Raw genomic sequence first — 24,150 nt, 5'->3', positions numbered from 1 at the left:
CAAAGCTTTGGGCACAAAAAAGAAAAATTTTTAAAGTTATTTGACATAGAAGCTATGACAGCCAAATATGGATTCTTTTGTGTGGTTTTTTTTTTTTTTTTTTTGTATTAATGATGGGAGTTTGTGAAAAGTGTGTGTGCGTGTTTATTTTGTTGGGTATGAATGAAGAAAGTTTGTGAAAATGAGGATGATGTGGAAGAATGTTGTTGTTGATGAATTTTTGCAATTGAAGAATATTATAATGGATAACTTTTGTAATGGAAGAATGTTGTAATGGATGAATATGATGACTATTGTAATTAAAAATAGTGTTGAATGAGGTAATTCCAAAGCCAGTTTAAAAGTTTATCAAATTACCTTTCCAACAAGTACAAAATTACCCAAATTGAACATCTACCAAGTTATGACTATTTTCGTGGGACCGACTATTCACAATAACTTTAGGCCCACTTTTAAACAATTAAATAGTGTCCAAATGAGATGATTACAAAGCTAAGTTCATCAAATTACTTTCCCAACAAGTAAAATATCGCCTAAATCAAACATATAACGAGGAAGTTATAACCATTTTCGTCGGATCTGTGATCCACAGTGAATATCAGCCCGTTTGGTTGCCACTCTTAAAAAAATAAAAATAAAGCTAATTACTAAGGAAATCAAAATTTAAAATCTTAGCTTTAGAAATCTAATCTTATTTTAAAATGTTGTTCAGAAGACATTATTTAATTTTATCTTCTTTATGATTTGGATGTCAATGTTTCGGAAATTTTTTTTTACAAAATACTGTAACTCTCTTTATCCTAGTAAATGGCAATTAAAGGTGAACTGCACTTCATAGACAACCCAAATAGATGCACTTAGCAGACCAAAGAATAGTCTGGCATAAAAAACACATAACATAAGAATAGATTCTGGTATTTCCTTCTCCCTCTCTTTAAAAAAAAAAAAAAAATCCTTTTTCTTAAAAATATAAATATTCTTTAAGCACTTTCTTAGTGTAATAGAACCCCTACAGATCGTTTTTTTTGGCCTGACCGATACACCCATTGGCAACAATATGCAGAGCCTTGTGTTTTATGCAGCATGTCACAACCACTCCCATTCCCATGCAAAGATATTATATATATATATATATATATATATTACAAGAAGGTTCAATTGAGCCCAGAGAAGTCCTATGGGAGAAAAATATAAATAGCTATAAATCATATTTATATAATACAAAGCCAAATGAACTGAAAATTCCAAACTAAGCAGCACCAATCCGTGATGTAAGTACACCTAAAACTCCCATCGGAATCCGCTTCAAATCCAAAATCTCAAACACCGACAGTCGGTGAGAGGTAACCGACATGCTCTTTTACAACCGCAACCTCACTACCTACTTCAACAAGAATATCCCGAAGCCATGTATCGGCATGTAAGTTGGAACAGCTCCTGTCTTAGTTTCCTATGGTAATTATACAACAGTTATGTAATACGAGATTGGCCACTACCTCATGATTGTTTCTCTCCAAGCAGCCAAGCGTTTCTTTTCGATGCCCGTGGGACCCACTGGTCGGAGCCCATCACCTTGCATTCCCTGCAAATAAATAGATAAGTAAACATAAGCACGTCTGATAAAATCCATGAATGCTCATCTTAATATGGATTTACACAAGCAAATCACCACTTAGACACAATCCAAGCGGCTTGTAAGGTGGGCTGCAGTCTCTAGATGTCCCAGCAAAAAGATCGTGTGGTCCGCTTATTAAGTGGACCATGCATGTACAAATGAAATGGGTAACTAAGATTAACCAACCGTCCACATTTCTGGCCCGCTGATGACTGGACTAGCCACTTTTTTCCCACAGGTTATCTGTACAGCATGGCATGCCTGATGGATGGCTAAAAATTCAGTCTAGCTCAAGGAAAGTCCTGAGTTCAAGTCAGGTCATGCGTTGGTGCCATTCGAGTTGCCCCGAGTCTTATCAAGTCTGGACTGAATCAGGTCCAGAATCAAGTTGGTTAGAGACTCAGCTCAAAAGCTCGCCGAGTGAGTTTTGAGTCGAGTAAGTGACTTTTAGGACCATGTGCAAAATATAGTCACCAAGGAAATTACCGTAGCAAGAAGCCTATAGGAATCTGGTCAAGATCGGACGTCACGCCCACCCCGTAGCAAGAGAGGCTTGTTAGCTCACTCCCAACACCCAGATTGGTTGACTGGCCGTCCCACCACCAACCAGATTCAATACTCAGGCACGGAACTCAATGAATAGCTACTAACATGCCAGCTCCACTGCATCGGACTCAAAGAAACGGGCCACTGCAGCATAGAGCTGCTCCTCTTCAAACGGTTTTGAGACATAACCGTCCATTCCGCACCTCGAGCACTCCTCGTTTGTTGCCTGAATCACATCCGCCGTCATCGCTAGTATGGGCATGTGCCAATGGGCCACATTCCCATACATCTCTTTCGACACTTCCCCCGACTTAATCTGCTCATTCACCTTGTTTTCTGTAGAGCGGATTTTTCTTGTGGCTTCAAACCTGAAAAAATTGTGGTAGCAAGAACACTTAGAAACCCACTCATAAATCCAACGGCCGATATGGTCAGAAGGAAAATTTGGCAAAGCCTGGCTACAGGGAGTTCGCCAAATCAAAATGGCTCACCCAAGACAATTAGGTGTAGCCAGATTCGCAGGTAGCCAACCAATTTTAAATGGTCCTGTTTGCAATTTTCAGATTCATTCAAAATTTAGGTCGAGTTCAGGTCCAATACCGTATTCCCCTTTAAAGATTGGGTCGGGTGGGTACCCAACTACCAGGATAGTATTGATATTAATATTAATAATTAATTTTCTTGAAAAGATTAAAGATTTGGGATGACTCACCAAGTCATATCCGACTCAGCTAGTCATATTGATTTTTCCATGTCTGAGGTTGGCACCAATACAAAGCCTAAAAACCTTGTGTAGAATATAGTTCTAAAACTCGATGACTCGATTCGAAACTTGGTTGAGTCAACTCAACTGGGCATCTAGTTTCAAGTTTTTCAACTGTGTAAAACACACTTCAAATTTGCCAATACCCAAAACAAATAGACATCCATTGAAAATATTCTCAAAAGGAAAATAAACATTATAACAAAAGCATAAGTTGGTAATGTACGAAAAAGGATGTTGGTTGAGTACCCGTCCATCTCTGGCATTTGAACATCCATGAAGCAAGCATCGAACTCATGGGGCGGCTGCAGCATTGCCAAAGCAGACTTGCCGCTGTCTGCACATGCAACAACGGCACCATACTTCTTTAATGCCCCGGCGGCGACCCTGCGATTCACGACATTGTCATCGACAACCAAGATCTTCTTCCCGCTTAGTAGATTCAGGAGGGTTGACGGTTGGCCTCTATCCTGATGCTGCTTGTTGCCTATCCCAAGGGCTTGTTGGAGACACGCACTCATCATGCTCAACCGAAGCGGCTTCTTTATCACATTATCTATGTATCCTGCCAATCTCAACTCATCCAGCTCAGGGGAGCTTATGGAAGTTGCCAAGAGGAACATCTTTGGAAGATTTTCCATGGGCTTTGGTCTCCCATTCTGTTTAAGCTCCTTGAGGAGACGGGGGAATATGAGGTCCATTTCCTTACCCCAAGCTTCCTTATCAACGAGGACCATGTCTAAGCGTTCGGTTGCACTGAGGACATGGCATTAAGCAATGCATTAGCTAAATAAAAGCACGAAACGTTCCATCACATTTGTTTCAAGAAACACATGATAGAGCTTATGGGAATTGACAATCCGGATGTGGAGTACGTGGCCTACGAAACTAATCTCAAATTCATCATGCTTTAGGTTGTGTTGTTAGATGTCATCCCAAATTGCAAGTGATTGGAATATTTTGGAGAAGAGAAGGTTATTTGTCTGGCTGTGTTTGGGCGACTGTAGAAATCAGAAACCACATTATTTTGGATATTGTTTTTTGGGGCTCACTCCAATGCTACCGATACCTTATGGTGATACTAGCTGCATGTTGGGCCCAGTGACATGTTCACGGAATCCAACTCATACATCAGATGCTTCACCTCCCCCAGCCCCCCAAAAATCAGTCCAATCCAAAACTCAGGTGGGCCATGGTACATCGAACACGTTCATGACTTGAGAGGGAACGCCCACTGCTGATGAGAATGGGAGGCCTGCCATGTTGTATCTATAGAATCCAGTCCATTCAGACCCTTCGTCCAGGCCAAATGGTCTGGCAAAAATTCAGGCTGTTTTACAACTCATGTATGCCCTTGTTAAATTCAAGGGTAGGTGTTTCCTCTCAGCTTGCTTCCTTTGTTGTGGCCCACTTCAGTTTTGGATCAGGATGATTATTGTGCCTCAGGGTTTCTTGAGGTGAATCATCTGATGAATGGGTTGGATGGTGTGAATATGTCACGTGGGACCCATATCTAGCTGGTAAGATACTGGTACCACCATGTGGTATCAATACCACTGAAGCACGCCCCCTTTTCTTTGGCCTTTTGGTCTACATATCCATATTGGAAAACATGCCAATTTTGATTTGAGGTGGAAAATACAGAAAACAGTATCCTGCTTAATGTGGGTTTTTGGTTTCAGCTCTGCTCCAAACATATAAAGGGACAATCATACCATGTGTTCTACCAAAAGATTCAAACCCCATGTGATGTAGGGAGCTTATAGTTTGAGATTGCTAATGAGCAAGGCCATTGAACAGATTTTCAATATTCTTGGTTAGGGTCAAAATTTTTTAAGAAATTTATGCTGCGTTTGGATACACTATCGAATTGAATTGCAATAATTAGTCCAGAAAGGTGGAAATGAACAAATCACGATAACCTTAATATTTGTATTGACGGACTAGGCTCCAAATTGCAAGTACGTTACTTTCAAAGGGAATGTAACTGCAGTTTGAGGCTATATCCTCATTTGGTATAATAAGGAAGGTACCTACAATCTACGAACTAACTATTGCAATTCAATTCAATTGTTTACCCAAACACATCCTAAAAAATCAAAATGGAAGTTACCTCGAATTGCACGCATTCAATATACATGAGAACGCAGATTTCCGGTTGACAGCAATTTCCACATGTATTCCTAATCTCTGCAGATGATACTTTGTGACCTCAGCCCGGATGCTTCTTCCATCAACCACCAATGCTTTCATTCCTCCAAACTCCGATGCCATGGACTCAGATTGCTGCCGCTTCGCATCTGTTGCATTTCCTTGCCCTTTCGTGAAACCGGCTGTAAATGCAAACACGCTACCAATACCAGGTTCGCTCACACACCCAATCTCCCCACCCATTAGATCAACCAAACACTTGCTAATACTCAACCCTATACCGGTCCCGCCGTAAGTTCTTGAAGTCGAGCTGTCAGCCTGCATGAACGGCAAGAAAATGCGGGTCTGAGCATCCAGTGGTATTCCCACGCCTGTGTCCTCTACCGTCACTAGTAAGTTGATCAGATCGGTCACTTCGGTTGAATTTACGCTCTCCAACATCTTAAAGCTCTCCCAGCTCTTCTGTCTATCGACCACCCGCAAGCCACTCAATGTATTATAGGATGGTTTGATCCCATTTTTAAGTAGCTCCGGAGGTTGTTTGAGCACTTCGTCGCCCAGCTCACACAATCCAGCCACCTCGTTTGCCAGATGGACGGAGACATATACATGTCCCTGTTCCGTGAACTGCAAATATCATCCATGTAACAGAATGTCAGCAAAATCCAAGCAGGCATTGTGAATGGCCTAAGCCTGGCCTTTTCATTTCTCTGGCAAGAAAATCGAGCCCAAACCTAAACAGCTGGCCTGAAAGCGAAAAACGGACTTGGACAATGACGATAAGAAACCAGCAGAGACCGTGCTCTAGGCAGATTCTCAATAGAAAAAGTTGTCGAACCTGGGGCCACATACCGCAAACATTTATTTATTGAGCTTGATAAATCATAGAACTGAGACTCGGTAACTCAATTCAGAACTCGGCTGAGTTGATTTCCCTAGATGAGATTTCGAGCCGGGTCATTTGGAAAATTGCTCGTATGTTTGAGTCAATCGAGACTTGTTGAGTTGGCTCGCTGACTCGATCAACTGGACATGGTTCATGGAGCCTCAAACTGAATCCCTCAGTTGAAAACCGGGTCAAATGACGATTCAATTGTAAAACTTTTAAAGGCTAGATGGACTTGAACCTACAACCTTCATTATGAAACAAAAAATCATAAACAACCCACCTCCCTCATATTTCAAATATTTTGTTTAATTATTTAATACTAAGTTGAGTCGAGTGAAGACTTAGTCAAGTCTTCGATTGACCCAAACCAGCAAGACACTAAGGTCCCATTTGGTTACCATCAACGTTGAGTTTGGATAGAACTTGTTGAACACGTATGTCCTGCCAAGGGTGTCTAAACAAGCATATATATATATATATATATATATATATATATATATATATATATAGACTATTTTATTTTCATACTATGCTTTTTGTCAAATACCTAGTCCGGACAAGCATATGTGGTTCTTGTACACTTTAAGCACATTGGCACATATGGACAAGCAACACACTTGTAGTAATACTGGCATATGTGGCACTCGTGAGTTACTCGTAGATGCATGTGGCACATGTTGATCTCTTGAACATGCAAAGTGGCACATGTGGGATATGTACACATACATATTTGCACATGTTGGGTGCTTGAAGGTCAAAAGTGGCATGTGGGGTGGTTGAAGATGAGCGATCTCACTTGTTCAACAATCACATGTGTGGCTCATGTGGCTATATGACACATATGCCATGAATGTGATGAAAGATCGCTACTCTGTGTATTTTATGGACAATGAGCTAAAACCAACTTTGTGTCTAGATTGCTCAATCCACAATGACAGCTAGTTTTTTGGACAGTCTTGTCTTTGGTTTTATTAGAATCAGTGCTACTGTCCGAATAATGGTTATCAGCAAACCATGAACATATGCCATATCTGCACAAGGCTGTCTGAATGGAACTTTCCCGGTAACCAAATGGCCCCAAAATTGGTTTTTTAGGTTTGTGAATTACAAGAAAAAAAAAAAGAAAAAAAAAGAGGATCCAGACCACGATCATAAATTAACACCCGAGCAAGACAAACCATTGCCAGCCCTTGACAAACCAGCATTCACACAGGCACTCATGCATGTCAACAGAAGATGGTGTTCTTCCATGAAATGAAGATCAAAGCACTTGATAGTATTTTGGAGGTGAACATCGCTTTCATCTCATCATTAAAAAAGCACGCTATTGAGTCGCGATGGATGACATAAAATCATAAAAGATTTGGTCAATACCGAAAGATCAATGATACTTCTATAAGGTTCCATTTATTGCTTCTCAAGATATCCACCAAACAGATTCTTGTGAAGAATAAAAATGACACTAACCTTAATTGAGTTGCTGACGAGATTCGTAATAATCTGTCGGAAGCGCCCAGGGTCCCCATTGAGAATTTCCGGCACCTGATCGGAGATATACACCGCCAACTTCTCTCGTGCAAAAGTGAGAGAAATCCACATGAGAGATGATACCAACAACAACACAACAAGACAAATGAAACAACCAAAGAAGAGAAAGATGCTAGATAGGTTTCTACCTCTATGCCTTTCTCTTGTGACTTGTCGTAGAAAAGCGATATCACGTTATCTAAAACAGCACGAACATCAAAGGGGACAGTCTCGAGCTCAAGCCTACCAGATTCTATCTTAGCCTGGTCAAGAACCTCGTTTATTAGAGCTATAAGATCCTTCCCACTACCTTGAGCAGTCTTTGCATACTCTCGTTGGGTTGTATCAAGATCCGTGTCCAGCAGCATCTGCAGCATGCCTGACAATTGAACGAATGCACTATAATTTCCTTCTCTAATGGATGAAATTTTGTGGGAGATGCTACTTAAATCCCAAGTTTTTGATGCATATACCCCATTTTCTATCTTTCTACTACCAAAAGTTGAAAAAAGGAGCATATGCATCAGAAAGTGTTGATGTAAATAGCTGTCTACTTTCCTGATCATTCAAGATAACCCATTTACTGATGAATGAAATCGATGGTTGGGTAATAAGACGCACCTAAGACGCCATTCATCGGAGTCCTGATCTCATGAGAAACAGTGGCTAGAAACTACAAAAGACAACAAGAATCCCTTCAGTTGAGGTTCAGTTTCCACACAATTCAGATTGGTGAAGAGAAAGAAAAATATTTAGAATGAAAGGGGAGCAAAATCCTCCATTATTCATCAGAGCCAAGTGAAAATCAGCCTTCCCACAGGGCCACACACAATCAGGACCAACATAGCCAATGTATGAGATCCAAGTGGTTCATTAGGTGGCCCATAGCCGTGTATGTGTCACAGCCCACGCCAGGAATCAGGATGGACTGGTTGGGCATGGTTCAAGAACCTGAAAACTCAACTCGACTCAATATGCAAGTGGGTCGAGTTGACTCGAAGACTCGACAATTTGACTCAAAGACTCAACTCAGATCAACTCGAAATTTAAGAATTAAGTTAAGAATGATTGAAGTAATAATATAGATTTGAAACAGATATAGGTTAAAAAAAATAAAAATGGTCAGATTAATCTCAACCGGGATTTCACGAATGCTTGCAACACTACATGTGCGATTGCGAGCCCCATGAGTAGCATATGCATTTCTCATTTTCCATGTCTAGTCAGGTAGTTGGGCTGCACTAGTTAACTTTTATTATGCAAACAAATAAGTTTCAGTTGGTATTAGTTAAAAATAAAGGGCGTATTAACACCTGCGATTTGTAACATAAGCAAAGAAGAAGAAGAAGAAAGAAAGAAAGAAAGAAAGAAAAGTATAAAGCACCTGTGATTTTGCAACATCAGCAGCTTCTGCCCGGACTTTCAGCTCCCTCATCTTGCGATAGTCATCCTCCACTTTTGCAATACGGTTCAGAGCCGCATGAAATATATGCCCAACAAGCAATGCAATCACTAGGACCCCTGCCGATGTCGTTATTGCAGACCACGGCAAGGGAGGTTTCTGCTTAAATCTGCAAAACACAGAGAGAGAAGCTTCAAGTAAGACAGTTTCCCATTGGATTTCTCAGCGTGTTTGGATGCACAATCATATTAAATTGCAATACACCCTCTTAATTTAAAACAGAAACCAAATTGCAATTCCAATTCCATGCGTTTCGTGTTGGAATTTTACCCCCACGTTAGGGCTGCAACTTGGGTTCAGGTCAACCTGAACCTGACTGACCAACCCAAGTTTGGGTCAGGTTTAGGGTTGGAAAACTCCCAACCATATTCGAATTTGGGTTGGGTTAGATCGGGTTGGAATTATCAAATTAATCATCAGGTCGGTTTACAGTTGAGCGTAAAGGAATTTCGGGTTGCAAACCTTGGTTGGAATTTGTGTCAGGTCAGGTTGTAGGTTGGGTCCTCTTGAGGTTGGGTCTGCTTTGGGTTGACCCTGAACCTGACTGATCCAACCCTCCCAAGTTGCACCCTTCTTTACTGAATTGAGCTATTGCAGTTCATTTCAATCAAGCACCAAAATACACTATTAATGCTGACATGTACTCGTCAATTAATACACCTACCTGCAATGCATCTCATGGCTCCGGAATGGATCCCCAAAGTCCAAGGTGCTAAGATGCCATGGCCCAGTATCGGTGACATTAGGACCATACATGTTGATAGGTTTGGATTCATTAGTTGTATCGTATACATTCACGACGATTGTTTGTTTGCTGGCAAGCTGGTGGAGAAGCTTCTCTACCAGTGACTGAACATCGAAACATGCGCCAAGATACCTGTATGGATAAATGGGAGCTATTATTAGACCGGACATGCACAGGTTAAGCAACGTGAGACTCTCGTTGCAACTATGCAAATCTTTGAACTCAAAATATAGAGAGGAATTATTGGGCCCACGAGTTTTCTGATGCTCCCAACTCCAAACATGTGGGACCCATGGTTAAGAAACCAAGACCATTGATTTGATGCGTCCGATGGTGGAAGTGGACACCCAAAAATCTCCCACTCAGAATATCCCAACCCTTAGATACACAACCTTTGTTTCCATTAAATGTGGACCGTTGCTATCCACTTTATTTGTAGGCTGTCCATTAAGGAAGATTTTTTAGGCTTTCTCTATTCATGGTAGGGGCCAATGTTGCCAAAATTGTTATTCTATCGTAAATAGTATGATTTTTTTTGGTCTGTTTTTTTAATTGAAAACATCTAAAAACATATGTAAGTAAACAAAAATTAAACACTCGTCAATCATCCATTTCCCATCAACAAATTTTTATTTTTTATTTTTTGGGTTAGCTTGTTAGTACACACCCCACTGTCAGTACCTACTCCACTGTTAGCCACCCCCACTAGGGAATCAATACCTTCAAGAAAGTTACATTAAAAAAGCATTGTTAATATCTTCTCTCTCTCTCTCTCTCTCTCTCTCTCTCTCTCCAACGAGGATATTTATAATAGGGGAGGGCCTTTTCATGTTTTATAAGCAAAAGGGTGAAAAGATAGAAGCAAAACATGAATAAAAGTGTTTAAAAAAAAATGATTTTTATATAATTTTGGGCATAACACAGACTTAATTTATCATATGAATATGATTATTTAGGATTTGGGTGTTCTATTTGAATTGTTCACCCATACGACATTATATGAATCGTAGTAATGACAATGGTGGGGAGTCACCGAACCATGGGTCCACATGCAGAAAATCAAGGCACAAGAGAACTATATGTTTGCTGAGGCAATGGAAATGTTGCTGGATGGAAAATTTTACCCCCTTGTTGCTGCAATACGCTCATCAGGTGTGGCATTTAGCAGAAGGTCGGTACTATACACAGCAAATGTCAGTACAACACCAAGTTGATTGGATTTCAAAAGCTTGAAAGGTGAGGTTAGAACCCCCTTTCCAGAAGCTCTTGCTCGCAAGATGTTCTCGCGGTCCTCCTATTCGTGGCAATAGGAATTATAATTAGCTCCAAGTAAATATGTAATTGGGAAAAAAAATAAATCAACAAAAACATTTTGCATGTTGCCATCATGTGAAACACCAAGAAGCCCTTCCATCTGCCGGACCCCATCTTTTGATGGGCCATGGTCCAATATCTCCCTTATCATGTGAGAAGGATGCTCCGGTGTTAACGGCACCACAGTAAGCTCACGGTGGTATGAAGCACATGATGTATTCAACCCACCCAAACTGTCTATCAGATGCATCGCCTTGGAAAACATACAGAGCCCAAAAATCAGACGATCCAAAACTCAGATCGGCCACAACACAGGAAACATTGAGAGGAATGCCCACTGTTCATTACAATGGGAGGGCCACCATGTTGTGTATATGTAATCAATGCCATGAAGGGTCAGGCCAAGATTCAAGCTGTTTTACGACTCAGGTGGCCCCTGTGAAATTCAAAAGTAGGCGTTTCCTCCCAGCTCATTCCCTTTACTGTGGCCCACCTTTGTTTTGGATCCAACGGAGTTCTGGGTTCTCGGGGCTGTCTGAGATGACATCTGGTAGACAACTTGGATGTGTGAATATGATTTATACGTGTGAATACATCATGTGGGCCCCACATCTGCCCAGTACTACCATAAGCTACCATTGGAGCATGCCCCATCACCATCATATGATCCTAGAGAACTGATGAAAATAGACAACTAAACCAATTGTTCGCATTTAACGGAGGCCCAATCCAATGGTTAGGGTCATTTGGTGTGAGAGTCCAGAGTCTTTTTGAGGGATCTATCGACCATGCCCACCCACCCACCCCCCCCCCATATGAACTATTTGGGCCACCAAAAGGTGGACCCCACGTACAGTTTGTTAGGCCGATGCCTGATCAAACTCCATACATTCTTTTTTATTGAGAATTGACCACTTTCAATATAAGAAAACACCATAAAAGAAACACGGGTTCACCTTTCCAGACATCATATCGATGGACACGATATGGGAGACTGTATCTTGGGAGAATACAACTGGTGCATATTCAGATTGAACAGGTGATGGGTCAAGCTTCTCCGGGTTGTACTCTTGGACTGGAGATTGGTCCTCTGTCTCCATTTTCTTAATTGTCCATCCGTGTTCCTTCTCAAACTGCTCCCTCTCTGAATGCAATACTCTCAGAGCATAGGCAACGCCACTGGTCAGTGGCCTTTCAAATGCTGTCCTTTCTGTATATTCTGCAAATGTTTTCTGCAACAAAAGAAATTGTCCACAGTCAGCATCAGCTGTCTTCCTTCTCATAACTAGATTAGAGGGTCTATGGCATGTAGCGCTGTCAACCGGCTGGGCCAAGGTCTGTCCAAGCCCGGCCTGCAAAATAAAACTTTAGGCCTGAGCCCGGCCTATGACTGACAAAATAAATAGCCCGAGCCCAGCTACCCAACTTGGTGTAACAACCAATCTGTTCTGTAGGTGGGCCCATCATACATGGCATATTACAAAAATGCCCTTGACATTCTAAATGTGCAAGCCAAAAGGCTCCTAGACAACGGTCACGTCCAGTCCAATTAATAAAGGCACTCAAATTTTCAGCCCGGGCCCATCCAACTCTTGGGCTAAATATTCCTGCCAAAACTCAGCCTGAAGTGGGCCAGGCCCAGAAGCCCGCCGAGCTGGGTCGGTCCATTGATAGCCGTAGTAGCACATATTTCAGCTATTAATACAACATTATTTTATACAGTTACTCGAAACATTTCCTTCTGTGCCGTCCACAGCATAGGTTGTTGAATTAGATAGAGAAAAGCTTCAATACTCTGGATGAGCGTGACAGATGCTATGCAGTTGCCAATGGATTGTTTGCACGGGATGTACATTTCTTAGATCAAACCATCCAAATTGTCAGCCACAATTTAGATTGATCATAAACCAAAGCTCAAACTGATTCAATTATCTAACCATTCAGTGGTTGCACATTGGTGGACGGCTGAAACGGAAAATAGCCAATGGTGCTAATTCAGCAGACTAGTCCGCAAGTAAGAAGTTAGGAATTAGGATCATTCAACCAATCTGATTTTGGGACTAAGACCTATCTATAATGGGCCCACAAAACTAATACCTGACATGTGTACGATCTCTAAGTGCCTGGGTCCCTTCCCATGGCTCAGTGGTAGACAGTGTGTGTTTCAACACTGAGGTCATGGGTTCGAGTGCCCATGTGGGGTGTGTGTTAAAAAAAAAAACTCCAAGTGCCTGCACATCAACCATTGCAATCAGCCAGAGTGTCGAATAAGTCCACAATTAGGTATAGCATAGCCATTTCAGAGATAAACCAAAATTAGTAACCAGAAAACCAATAAGAGGGAGAAATGATTCAGTGGGCTGAGTGTATGGAAACCTTCCGATGCACCTAGTTGCATTTGGACACGTTGGCATCTGCATCACCTATATGGACCATCCATTAGGATCTACTATAAAAAACTCACATCAACCAATCATCCTAAGTATCTTTGACTGGACCTATCTTCTAAGAACAATCTTGTCCATCCATTTACATGCCACTGACTTTACAGTTGGGGATCACCCAATCAGCACGAAGTTTTCAAGAATCCTATGAAGAGTGGACTGATCTCATGGGCAGTCAGTAGGTGATTTGCATGCCAACAAGTCCAAATGCAGCTAGGTGCATGGAAAGGTTGTGGTACAGGCATATTGGGTCCTAATACAGCAGGATGTATGAACTGTCACGACACATCTGATCCATACAAGCGGGGCCAATGGTTTAGTGATCCAGATTGTTAATTTGATGGGCCATTATGTGGATGGGAGATTCTCCAAAAATTTCCAGATCAGAGGATCAAAAGCCATCCAATCTTTGGCCTCTTTTCTGATTACCGCTGATTCACTCTTGTAACTGTATATTTAATTGGTTAGGATCTCCCAATCTCCATCCATCGCGGAGCCTATTGGATCATTAGTTTGGACCACAGACCACAGACCACAGACCAATCATGTAGGCTAGGCATGTCAGGTTACCATAGAATTGGATGTGAGAGAGAGAGAGAGAGAGAGAGAGAGAGAGAGAGAGAGAGAGGATAGTTAGAATCTAGCTGTTTCAATCTGCATTTGGATGCTCAATTGATTGGAATTGCAACGATTCATTTGAAGAAAGTGGAAATGAGTCAAATGAGCAAATTGCAGCTAGCCTCACTCCATTCATGAAGACTACTGACCCTGAAATTGCAACTAAAGATCGTTTCCACTCCAAACAGTAATACATGGAATTGCAATTAGGAGTTTGGCTGTCATATAAATGAAAACAATGCCACCTATACTGTGGTCTCTTCGAAATTGAATTGGACAAATGCAATTTGGTTCAATTGAGAATCCAAACGCATCATTAATGTACTAGAGTATAGTAGGGGAAAAAAGAAAAAAGAGAAAAGAAAAGACAACAATAAGAACAAGAGACATAATTTTCCCCAAATCCATCATACTGTATTTCCAAGAATCAGGACCCAAAAGAAAGCGGCGTGCTCCAGTGATGCTAGGCATATGCGGCCTAAATATCAGACCAATCCAAAAATTAGGCGGGCCACAGCACAGGGAACAAGCTAGGAGGGGACACCCACCCTTAATTTGCATGAAGGGCCCACCATGTTGTATATATGGAATCTAAGTCATTCAGATCCCTTATCTGGCCTGGAAGAAGAGTCATTGCAGAAATCAGACATCTCCATCCAGTGAAAATAAAGGGTGAGCATGCCCTCCCTCCATGTTCCCCATGCTGTGGCCCACCTGAGTTTTGGATCAAGCTGATTTTTAGGACATGGGGATGGTTAAGGTGACGCATCTGATGGACAGGTTGGATGTGATATATACATCATGCAGGCTCCATATCTATCCAGTACAACCATAAGCTTATGGTACCGTACATAGGGGTGTACAATGAGTTGAACCGAGTTGAGCTGGCCTCAGCTCGGCCACTAGCTGACCCCAGCTCGAACTTGGCTCGGCTCGGTCCTCGAGCCTGACTGGCCAGCTCGGCTCAGTTCAGTCAGCAGCTCGGGCCAGTTTGAGCCAAAATCGAGCATCTGCGGCATTTTCACAAACACATGCAGTGCACTTTCAATTTCTCACTGTATCTAAAACAACAGCAGCTGTTTACAAGTATTTCATCAAACACCTTATAGGCAACATCAAAATCAAGGAAAAATGGTATTTGTTTCATATACATACCTTCCTTGCCACTAGCAGACACTTCATTGAGTCATTTCATCAAACACTTGGTAAGCAACATCAATATCAAAGTAACCAAGTCACCGAACTAGTTTGATCCGAGTTGGGGTTCAATCCGAGTCGAGTCAAGCTCGGGCAAGCTCAAACTTGGATCAAAATTTTTTCGAGCTCAAACAATCAGCCCGACTCGGCTCTAACTCAGCTTTGAACTGAGTCAAATCGAGCTCTTTCAAGTCGAGTCGAGCGAGCTAACCAAGCTAACTCGGTTCATGTACACCCCTACTAGTACCTCTAGAGCCCACCTCAAAAAAAAAAAAAAAAACCTCGACTTGAAGAAAGAGCATGAAAAATCCTGACTATAAGAGAGAAAAAAAGCACCTGATCGATCGCAGAAGGCTGCTTCCCATGGTGAAAAGTCGAGATCAAGATGGCCATTGCATGCACGTGGTTCATGCTCACATTGAACTGATCCTGCAACATCCTCGCTCTCTCATCGCACATGTTGGCCAGAGTCTCCTTCCTTCTTGAAATAAAATTCTCTCTCATGGACCAAAATATCCACGTGGACCCGATCACCCCCGCCACAACCCACACAAATAAAAGCTTCCTTCTCCACCCCCAACCACCCTTAGAACTTTGTGACTGTTGTTGTTGCTGCTGCGGCAGCTGAACCTGTTGCTGTTGTTGAGCCTTCTGCTGCTTTGAGCCCATCCACAATCTGCCAAGAAAACTCGAGAATTTACAGTTTACCGCCATCCCAACTAAGACCCACCAACCTATGTTCAGTAAAACCATTGAGAGCTTTTCGCCACACTGTTCGGAGTACCCAGCTTCCCTTCTTGTCATGTTCTGCTCTACCTCCTGCACGTGATGACGGCACCATAATCAGCTCCAAGTCAGAAGAGAAATACAATCACCATTATGGACTCTAATTGCTGCTCTCCCTCCTCACGCCAATGTGGCATGTGTTTGCAAGATCCTGGGCTGCCAATGAGGTGGACGCACCATGTATAGTCATGGCCCAATAATCAGGCTGTCTGGTATCAGGTGGACCATACATATGCAATTGCAAAAAAAAAAAAAGACCAAGAGTCAACATTCAGCAAACATATGTGGCCCACTTTTTTTTAATATAGGTAAGACAGGCTCGAAACCTTGACCACACTATTGAAACTCATGCTCTCTACCATTGAGCTACAAGCTCGAATCATGTGGCCCACCTGAAGATCATACAAGCCTGATTTTGGGCCAGCACACATATACGCTGCGCCCACCTGATGAACGGCCTGGAATGCAGAATCACACATGCACATGTGGAGATCGTAGGTTCATGAGATCTTGTTGTCGCAAGCGGCCACCATGGTTTTGATTCAGCGACTCAGATCAACTCGTTCCTGATTCCATACCATAAAAAACTGTTTGCTACATTTTATCCAGTGTAAGAATTTAATGCATGCGAATGTACGTGTATGTTAGAGCTATAATTCGGTGGATTGCTTGAGCACATGTATGGTGGCCACTATCCCTTACCAGACTAATGAGAACCGTTCACTCACAAAATCTGTGCGACTGTCAACTGCATAAGATCATGGAGGTTGTTTACACATGGGGGAATGTGTAAATGCATGGTTATGATACAATTGTATAACATAAAGCCTGCTAGAAGCTATAATTCGGTGGATTGCTTGAGCACATGTATGGTGGCCACTATCCCTTACCAGACTAATGAGAACCGTTCACTCACAAAATCTGTGCGACTGTCAACTGCATAAGATCATGGAGGTTGTTTACACATGGGGGAATGTGTAAATGGATGGTTATGATACAATCGTATAACATAAAGCCTGCTAGAAGCATCATAGATCAGAGTAAGCACATACAAGTGGCACTTAATAACACCAATCTTATCATGCCTTTTCATATGGTCTTTTAATCTTTCTTTATCTTCCAATTGGCACTTCTTTTTTTGGCATTTTCTAAACTCATCCACCTGAATGGATTTTTCAAAATTAAAATTGCAAAGCATATGAATAGAATGGAAGTATAAAAATGTGTTTTGGATTTTGGACCACCATAGTATTACATGTGTATGAACATGCCTCTTGAATAGGAGCAGTTATTAGTACCCCAATGAGACTAATACATGCCAATCAATGTTCTATATCATTAAGATGAAGAAGACATGGTATCATCTTGTATGCATTTGGGTATGTGAGCAGGTATACATCCCATATATCGGCAAATAAACAAGAATTGCAAGAGTGTCACGTCCAACAAGCTGCATGCACATTCCTATAGCAATACAATTCCGGGCATTGTGCCTTTTTGAGTGAGTATGGCACATGAACTGTTTAGGGGTAGAATCAAGTCTACATAGGGTAGTCTGGTTATTAATTTTTCTACAGTACTTGCCCACTCCATGTGCATATTTCACTTTGTAAGCCTACGATGCAGAAGGTGCACTTTGTTACCATTGCCCATCCCTTCTGCTTCACCATGTAGTGATCCAAACCATTCATCTAAATAGGCCCCACTGGATTTCCACATGAAAAATCCTCATTAAGGTGGTAAAATTCGGACCGTTCTCTCTGTCTTTTGCATGGAGGGTGAGAATATTTGTTCAGTGATTCAATTGGTTTTTGCCACTAGCCCTTCCACACCGCAACCTACTCTATGAGCATATGAAATCATCATCATCCTCAAAGCCTTAAACCAACTAACTGGGTTTGGCTAGATGAATCCAGTTCTGCCATTCGATTCTACCAAGGACCATATTCTTGGTTAAATTTGCTTCAAATATATATATATATATATTGGTTAAATATCATTTGAAACTGAGTCGACTCAATGGAGTCATCTTTGTTTCAGCGCGCAAAAAGATAGAGTCACCGGACACGAATCAGGACAACTCATACTGGTTTCATTTCCAGGCGAATTGCACTCCGAAGGTGCTTTTTAAAACCATCACTCCGTTCACCGTCTGGTGTGGCATCAGGGGCAAGCAATGCTGGTGAATCTTGTAAAAGATTTATGCTGTCTGGAGGAGAGTCTATTCGCACAGCAAGAATTGTACATTTGGGTTCCACAGGTGATGAACATGTAATCACCCTTCAATCGTGCCCAGGATCAAGAGACCATTGGTCCGACGAGAGTGAGATTGCTTGACATAGCATAGAGAACGAGCAAATGCACTAGAAATAGGACAACTCCAATCACTACATTAATTTTGAACCTGGAAGCATTCTAGAATGGGATAACTACAGTCAAGACAAGACATACAGACCTAGCTATCCAAATATAGGAGATGGCACATATGAAAGAGACATGCTCCAGTGTTCTTAGAGCCCCCTAAGATATAGTGTTTCCAGTTGCATTGGGACACTTTGTCCAATTGCTTCATCTAGACTATACAACAGGTCCAAGACAGATTTTATGGGCTACATTGCAAATAATGCACTAATCTGATAATCGTACCCATCCAATCATTAGCCTTTAATTTGGACTAGGGCTGTCAATGGGCCAGGCTCGGGCCTGGCAAAATCGAAATTTTGAATCAGCCCAGCATGAACAGTTCAAAATCCGGACAAAGCCAACACCATGCCCAGTGCATTGACAGCCCTAATTTGGACAGTCCGATCATACACACAAAAATAGGTCCAACCAACATTTTGATCATATAGATTGCTTAAGATTCTAATGAGTCACTTTTATCAGGCAATCCTAACCATCCAATCCATAGCTTGGAAAAAGGATGGCTACAAAAGTAAGGACAAATGAAGGGTGGATTGGATCATCTGATCAGTGTGATTTTTGCATGGTAGCCATAAATAGTGGTCTGGACTTAATAGACAGTTCAGATCGATTGTTTGCACTGTCCAAGTGACAAATGCAACTAGGAGCACTATAACTTTTAGCGTTCTGAGAGCACTGGAGCATTTCACAAGAAAATTGCAATTAAGCAAACATGGTTATACCTTTCCAGACATCATATCATCTTGTATAATACAAGACATGGCATGTTCATGAAAGAAATCTGTGCCCTCAATAGACTCCTGAGCTGGACACTGATCATCAGTCTCTATTTTCTGCATTGCCCATCCACGCCGCTTTTGAAACTTCTTCTCTAAATGCAGTGCTTGTAGAGCATAGGCAGCCTGATCACTTTGTGGCCTTCCTATTGATGATTTCTCTATACATTCCAGGAATGTTTTCTGCCATAAAAAAGGAAGTATTGAGAAGAGTTGGCACCGATAATGGGAGTAAATGGATGATCATAAAAACATGAACTTCCACTAATTTGCAACCATCCAGTCGCTGGTTGTTGTTCATATCTTCTAAGAGGTCATGTTGTTTCTTTATTTTGGAAAAAGAATTATTCCGTAAGAAGAGTTATACGATACTCGAGCTATGCATGGTGCTTGATACACAGGCACTCAGAAATTGTACATGCGGCATGTCTTAACTCAAATAAAACCGATGACATTGTGCAGCCCATTATAGCCAAATCACAATCTCAAGATTGGTTGAACAATCCTAAACTCTGATTCGAGGAAACTCGTCTGTAGAAATAGGACCATTGGATATTTTTCATTCTTAACCGTCCAATAAATGTCATCCGATCTGATAGTCAAATAATTAAATAAGCTTAAATTTCGGTACATGATACATCTACACTGGGTAACATAATTTGGACAGTTTAATTTGACTATTTGTATGCCTAGTGTGCAATATCTTGCCTTCACTGGATATTGTCTATAATTACGTTCAGAGTGAGGCATATGATTGTGTTACAACAAAGATCTGCTCCTCTTTATCCCCCAAGAGGCTGGCATTTGCCGCTAGGGCCAAGGCATCAGGGGGAGCTTCATCATGGAAAGGAGCTCCTCGCCAACAACCCCACCCCATGAAGTATTGACAAAGAAAAATTGTTATGCTCCCATCGTGGTAGCACTTACCACACTCGTGACAGGTGTTATCAATTACACCCACATCTTCAACAAAAGCCACAAAGTGGAGAAAGTGTCGAGTTTGAATAGGAGCGCACCACTAAGAACTTTCGGAGGGAGACTACAGAGCTCCAGGTTTCTTTGGCTTCACACGCTTCATCTAATACCAACCTATTGCTGCCACTACATCTACTGTTGTTCATACATTTGAGGATCTATCAGGCATATCTTCTAATCATGAGTCCCACTCCCCGTTTTCCTCCTTTGGGTCATGGATCATTGACTCTAGGACAACTGATCAAATGACAAATCAGGAAGGTAACTTCCTATCATACAAATCCCCCTCGCCGTCTTAAACTGGCCAATGGGTCATATTCCACAAATTTTGGAAGATGACCTTACCGGCCAAGTCCTCCTATGAAAATGTCTTCTGTGTTACATGTCCCATCATTTCCCAATAGTTCACTATCAATAATATTTCTTACTAAACATTTTAATTGTCTTGTTATGTTTTCCTACTCATTATGTTATACAGGATCTATGGACCTGTTATACGATTGATGGTGGTCATGAGACTCAAGGGCTTTATCTCCTGGACTTGAAAAGCACCCCTATTGCGTCAGTTTCTAAGGCCAAACTCAACAAAGAGCCCATTCACCTGTGGCATACTAGCATGGGTCACGTGTCAGTCAGGTCATTGCAGCTTTTATTTCCCTCATAAAATTTAAATAAACTTTACTCTTCAGTGCAAAATTTATGAACTTTCTAAGCATTGCCAAACAGTCTATCCTAGCAGTGAATCCAAATTTAGTAATCCTGTAATTAATTCATTCGGATGCTTGAGGTCCTACACCAACTTTATCTTTATTTGGATATCGCTACTTCTTTTCATTTAGTAATGATTATTCTCGTTTCACATGGGTATTTCTTATGAAAAATATGAGTGAAATTCCTGCAATTGTCCATATGTTAATTGAATTAATAGAAAACCAAGATAATACTAGGGTTAAGGTTTTTCGCTCGAATAATGCTAAGGACTATGCAGGTCATTACTTGAGCACTTTTTTTTTTACCACCAAGGGAATCATTTTCCAAACATTTTGTTCATATGCCCCGCAGCTAAACAGGATAGCTAAACGAAAATAAAAAATAAAAAAAATCACCTGTTGGAAGTAACTCAGTCTCTCATAATCGACATGGGCACTCCTCGATCATATTGAGCTAACGTGGTCCTTACGACAACATATATAAAAAATAGGATGTCGTCTATGGTGCTTAACAATAGTTACCCCTTACAGGTTTTACAACCAAAGGCACCTCTGTTTATTATTCCTCCCAAGGTGTTTGGGTGTGTTTGCTTTGTACACTAGTAGGCTCATCACCATGATAAATTAGGACCCCGGTTGGTCGAGTGCATGTTTCTCGAATATTTGGTGACTCAGAATTAGAAGATATTCCCAGTCAGTTAAGCAAAGTATAGATCAAATCTTGCTCATCCCATTGAAAATTTTCTCTTTTTATTAGCTTTCCCCATCATTTCATGCTTTTGTTTCCACTATTTCATCTATTTCCCTACCATCTCATGTAGCAAATGCCTTGGTGGATCCTCAATAGAAAGCAACAATGTTGGAAGAAATGGTCACTGGAAAAGTAAGACACATGGTCTGGTTCCATTTTCAGACAGACAATATATTGTAGGATGTAAATGAGTATAATCCTGGTGGCTCAATTGCGGGGAACAAGGCTCGGATGGTTGCCAAAGGATTTACGCGATAATATGGTTTTGATTATAATGAGACATGCGTTCCTGTGGCAAAGCTGAATTCTGTGCGTGTTCTTTTCTAATGAGAAATAGTCAGTAGTTGCTCGCTAGTCTGCTTAGGCTGAATATAGTTTTATAGGTCATGCCTTGTGGTCATTCCTCATGCAAGATATTTTGATTCGCTCTCTTCTCTCGGATCATCGTATTCCTGTGGCGACTTCAGTTCCCTTCTTTTGTGATAACCAAGTTGCCATCCACATTACATCGAATCCTATCTTCCATGAACATACCAAACACATCGAAGTTGCTGCCATTTTGTTCTCAAGAAACTTGAAAGTGGTTATTAATCTCTTTTTCATGTCCCTTCTCTGCACCAATTAGCAAATGTCCTCCATAAAGTTGTCCTGTCTTCTCAATTTTATAACATTGTATGCAAGCTGGGCATGCATGATATTTATGCTTCAGCTTGAGGGGGAGTGTTCGGATATTTGAGATGGACTGGACCCATCTTTGTATTGTATTCCTGTTGGGCCCATGGTCCGTAGACCATTAGGATTAGGGTTTTTTGTCTATTTGCTTTCTCTATAAATAAGATGGTGTGTAGAGAGATCAACAAACCTCCTTTCCTCAAACAACAAACCCAAAACACAACAATTGAAGCATTGACCGAAATCTCCTTGTCCATGATTCAAATGAGAATTGAAATCATGACAAGGACCGAATATAACTTTCTTAGTTCATCCAATTTCCATTCCATCTTCTCCAAATAGAACCTTGAAAAAGACCAAAGCGCTAAACTGTCACCACTCCTCTGAGTCAACATTAACGAAACCATCCATCCAAACAACCAAAGTCCTTTAGGGCCCATTTGGATGGTGGCCTTCCCAATCCTAGGGGAGTTGAGAAATCTGGATTGGATTGGTCAATCTTTTGTTTTGCTGGGATCAGCCTATGATTGACCAACACAAAGATCCAAATCAGCCTTTTAATAATCGACCATCTGCAATACAAATGAAGAAGTCGAAGTGTTCTATTTATACAAGTAAATGTACCAACACAAAGATCCAAATCAGCCCTAGCGGTTTATGAACTTCTCCAAAACTAGAAAATTTTCACTGTAGCTAGTTAAGATCTACAGCCATGACAATGACATTAAAAAAAAAAAAAAGAAAAAGAAAAAAAAAAGAAAAAAAAAAGAGTGTTCATATGTATATCATATTCAATCAGTCATTCAAGCAACCCCATCAACGAATGAATTCCAGACTCCGCAGAAAATTTAGAAACAACAAATAACAAAAATATATATATTAAAATTGTAAGCATGAGGAAGAAAGAGAGGTACCTGATCTGATTTTGAGAATAAAGAGGCCAAGGCCCGGACTTCATCCTTGCTGACATTGAACTGTTCTTTTTCTTCCCACGCACCCACGATCTTCTCCCTCCTTGAAAACCCACCATCTTTCAAATCAGAGAAGACCCAGATAGACACCATAACACCACTCAGAGCCCACAAAACAAGAACCATTCTCCTCCACTTCCAGCCATCATTTGAGCCCAACGACAGCTCCTTCGCCTTTGAATTTGCTGCGAACCCACCATTGAAACCCGCAGCCTTGCAATTCAAAGCCATCCTAACCAAAACCCACCGGCATATCCTCAAAAATAGTCTTGGAAGCTTGAGAAAAACCCCAGCGATAGCTGAAAAACTCATCAGAATCGCGCCCTTTCAGAAAACCCACTAGCAAAATCCAGCTAAAAAAAGGAATTAGCTGAAACCAAGTTGAATATCTGCTGGGGACCCAAAAAAAAAAAAACAGTTTTCACACTCCCCTTTTTCTTCTCTTATTTCTACTCTCTCTGTATCTCCTCAATACTCCTCAAAATCACATCTTCTACCAAAGCCACAAGTAATAGGAGAAATTGCACAAAACCCAGCTGGAATCATCCAAAAGAGATGAGAAAAAGACGCTTCCTTCTATTGTCTTCTCTGTTTCTTCTGCTCTGTTTCTACTTTTCCCCCTCCCTCTGTAACACCCAAAAGCCTCATCAAAATCACACCTTTTATAGAAAATAAAAAAGAGGGGAAAAAAGAAAAAACAGCGAGAACAAAAATAGTAATAAAACCAAGAAGGCAAAAAAGAGCTTTTATTCTTTCTTTCTACTCTCTCAACTAAAATAAAAACCGCCACCCAAAATCCCACCTTAAAAAACTA

At 41.2% G+C, this 24,150-nt stretch overlaps 1 protein-coding gene across 3 annotated transcripts; it reads right to left on the bottom strand.

The window, feature by feature from the left end:
* Positions 1-1,178: 1,178 nt before the first annotated feature.
* On the bottom strand, positions 1,179-23,721 carry LOC131229802 (histidine kinase 3). Of its 3 annotated transcripts, XM_058225839.1 has the most exons (15): positions 23,280-23,721; positions 19,204-19,440; positions 15,608-16,090; positions 11,969-12,244; positions 10,823-10,992; positions 9,618-9,830; positions 8,876-9,062; positions 8,113-8,164; positions 7,641-7,870; positions 7,432-7,530; positions 5,038-5,702; positions 3,174-3,680; positions 2,102-2,529; positions 1,802-1,981; positions 1,179-1,582 (listed from the first exon to the last, which is right to left on the bottom strand). In XM_058225839.1, exons 1-13 carry the CDS (start codon positions 23,646-23,648, stop codon positions 2,262-2,264), a joined length of 3,756 nt encoding a protein of 1,251 aa, XP_058081822.1. In that variant the 5' UTR covers positions 23,649-23,721; the 3' UTR covers positions 1,179-1,582; positions 1,802-1,981; positions 2,102-2,261. The 3 variants fall into 3 exon arrangements, with proteins under 3 accessions (XP_058081822.1, XP_058081821.1, XP_058081823.1); XM_058225838.1 differs by lacking the exon at positions 1,802-1,981; XM_058225840.1 differs by lacking the exons at positions 1,802-1,981; positions 19,204-19,440.
* Between the last annotated feature and the right edge of the window lie 429 nt (positions 23,722-24,150).

Source organism: Magnolia sinica, chromosome 16 (genome assembly GCF_029962835.1).
Source record: "Magnolia sinica isolate HGM2019 chromosome 16, MsV1, whole genome shotgun sequence".
NCBI lineage: Eukaryota > Viridiplantae > Streptophyta > Magnoliopsida > Magnoliales > Magnoliaceae > Magnolia > Magnolia sinica.
The sequence above is the reverse complement of the archived record's forward strand: the minus strand, read 5'-3'. Positions and strand labels throughout refer to the sequence as shown.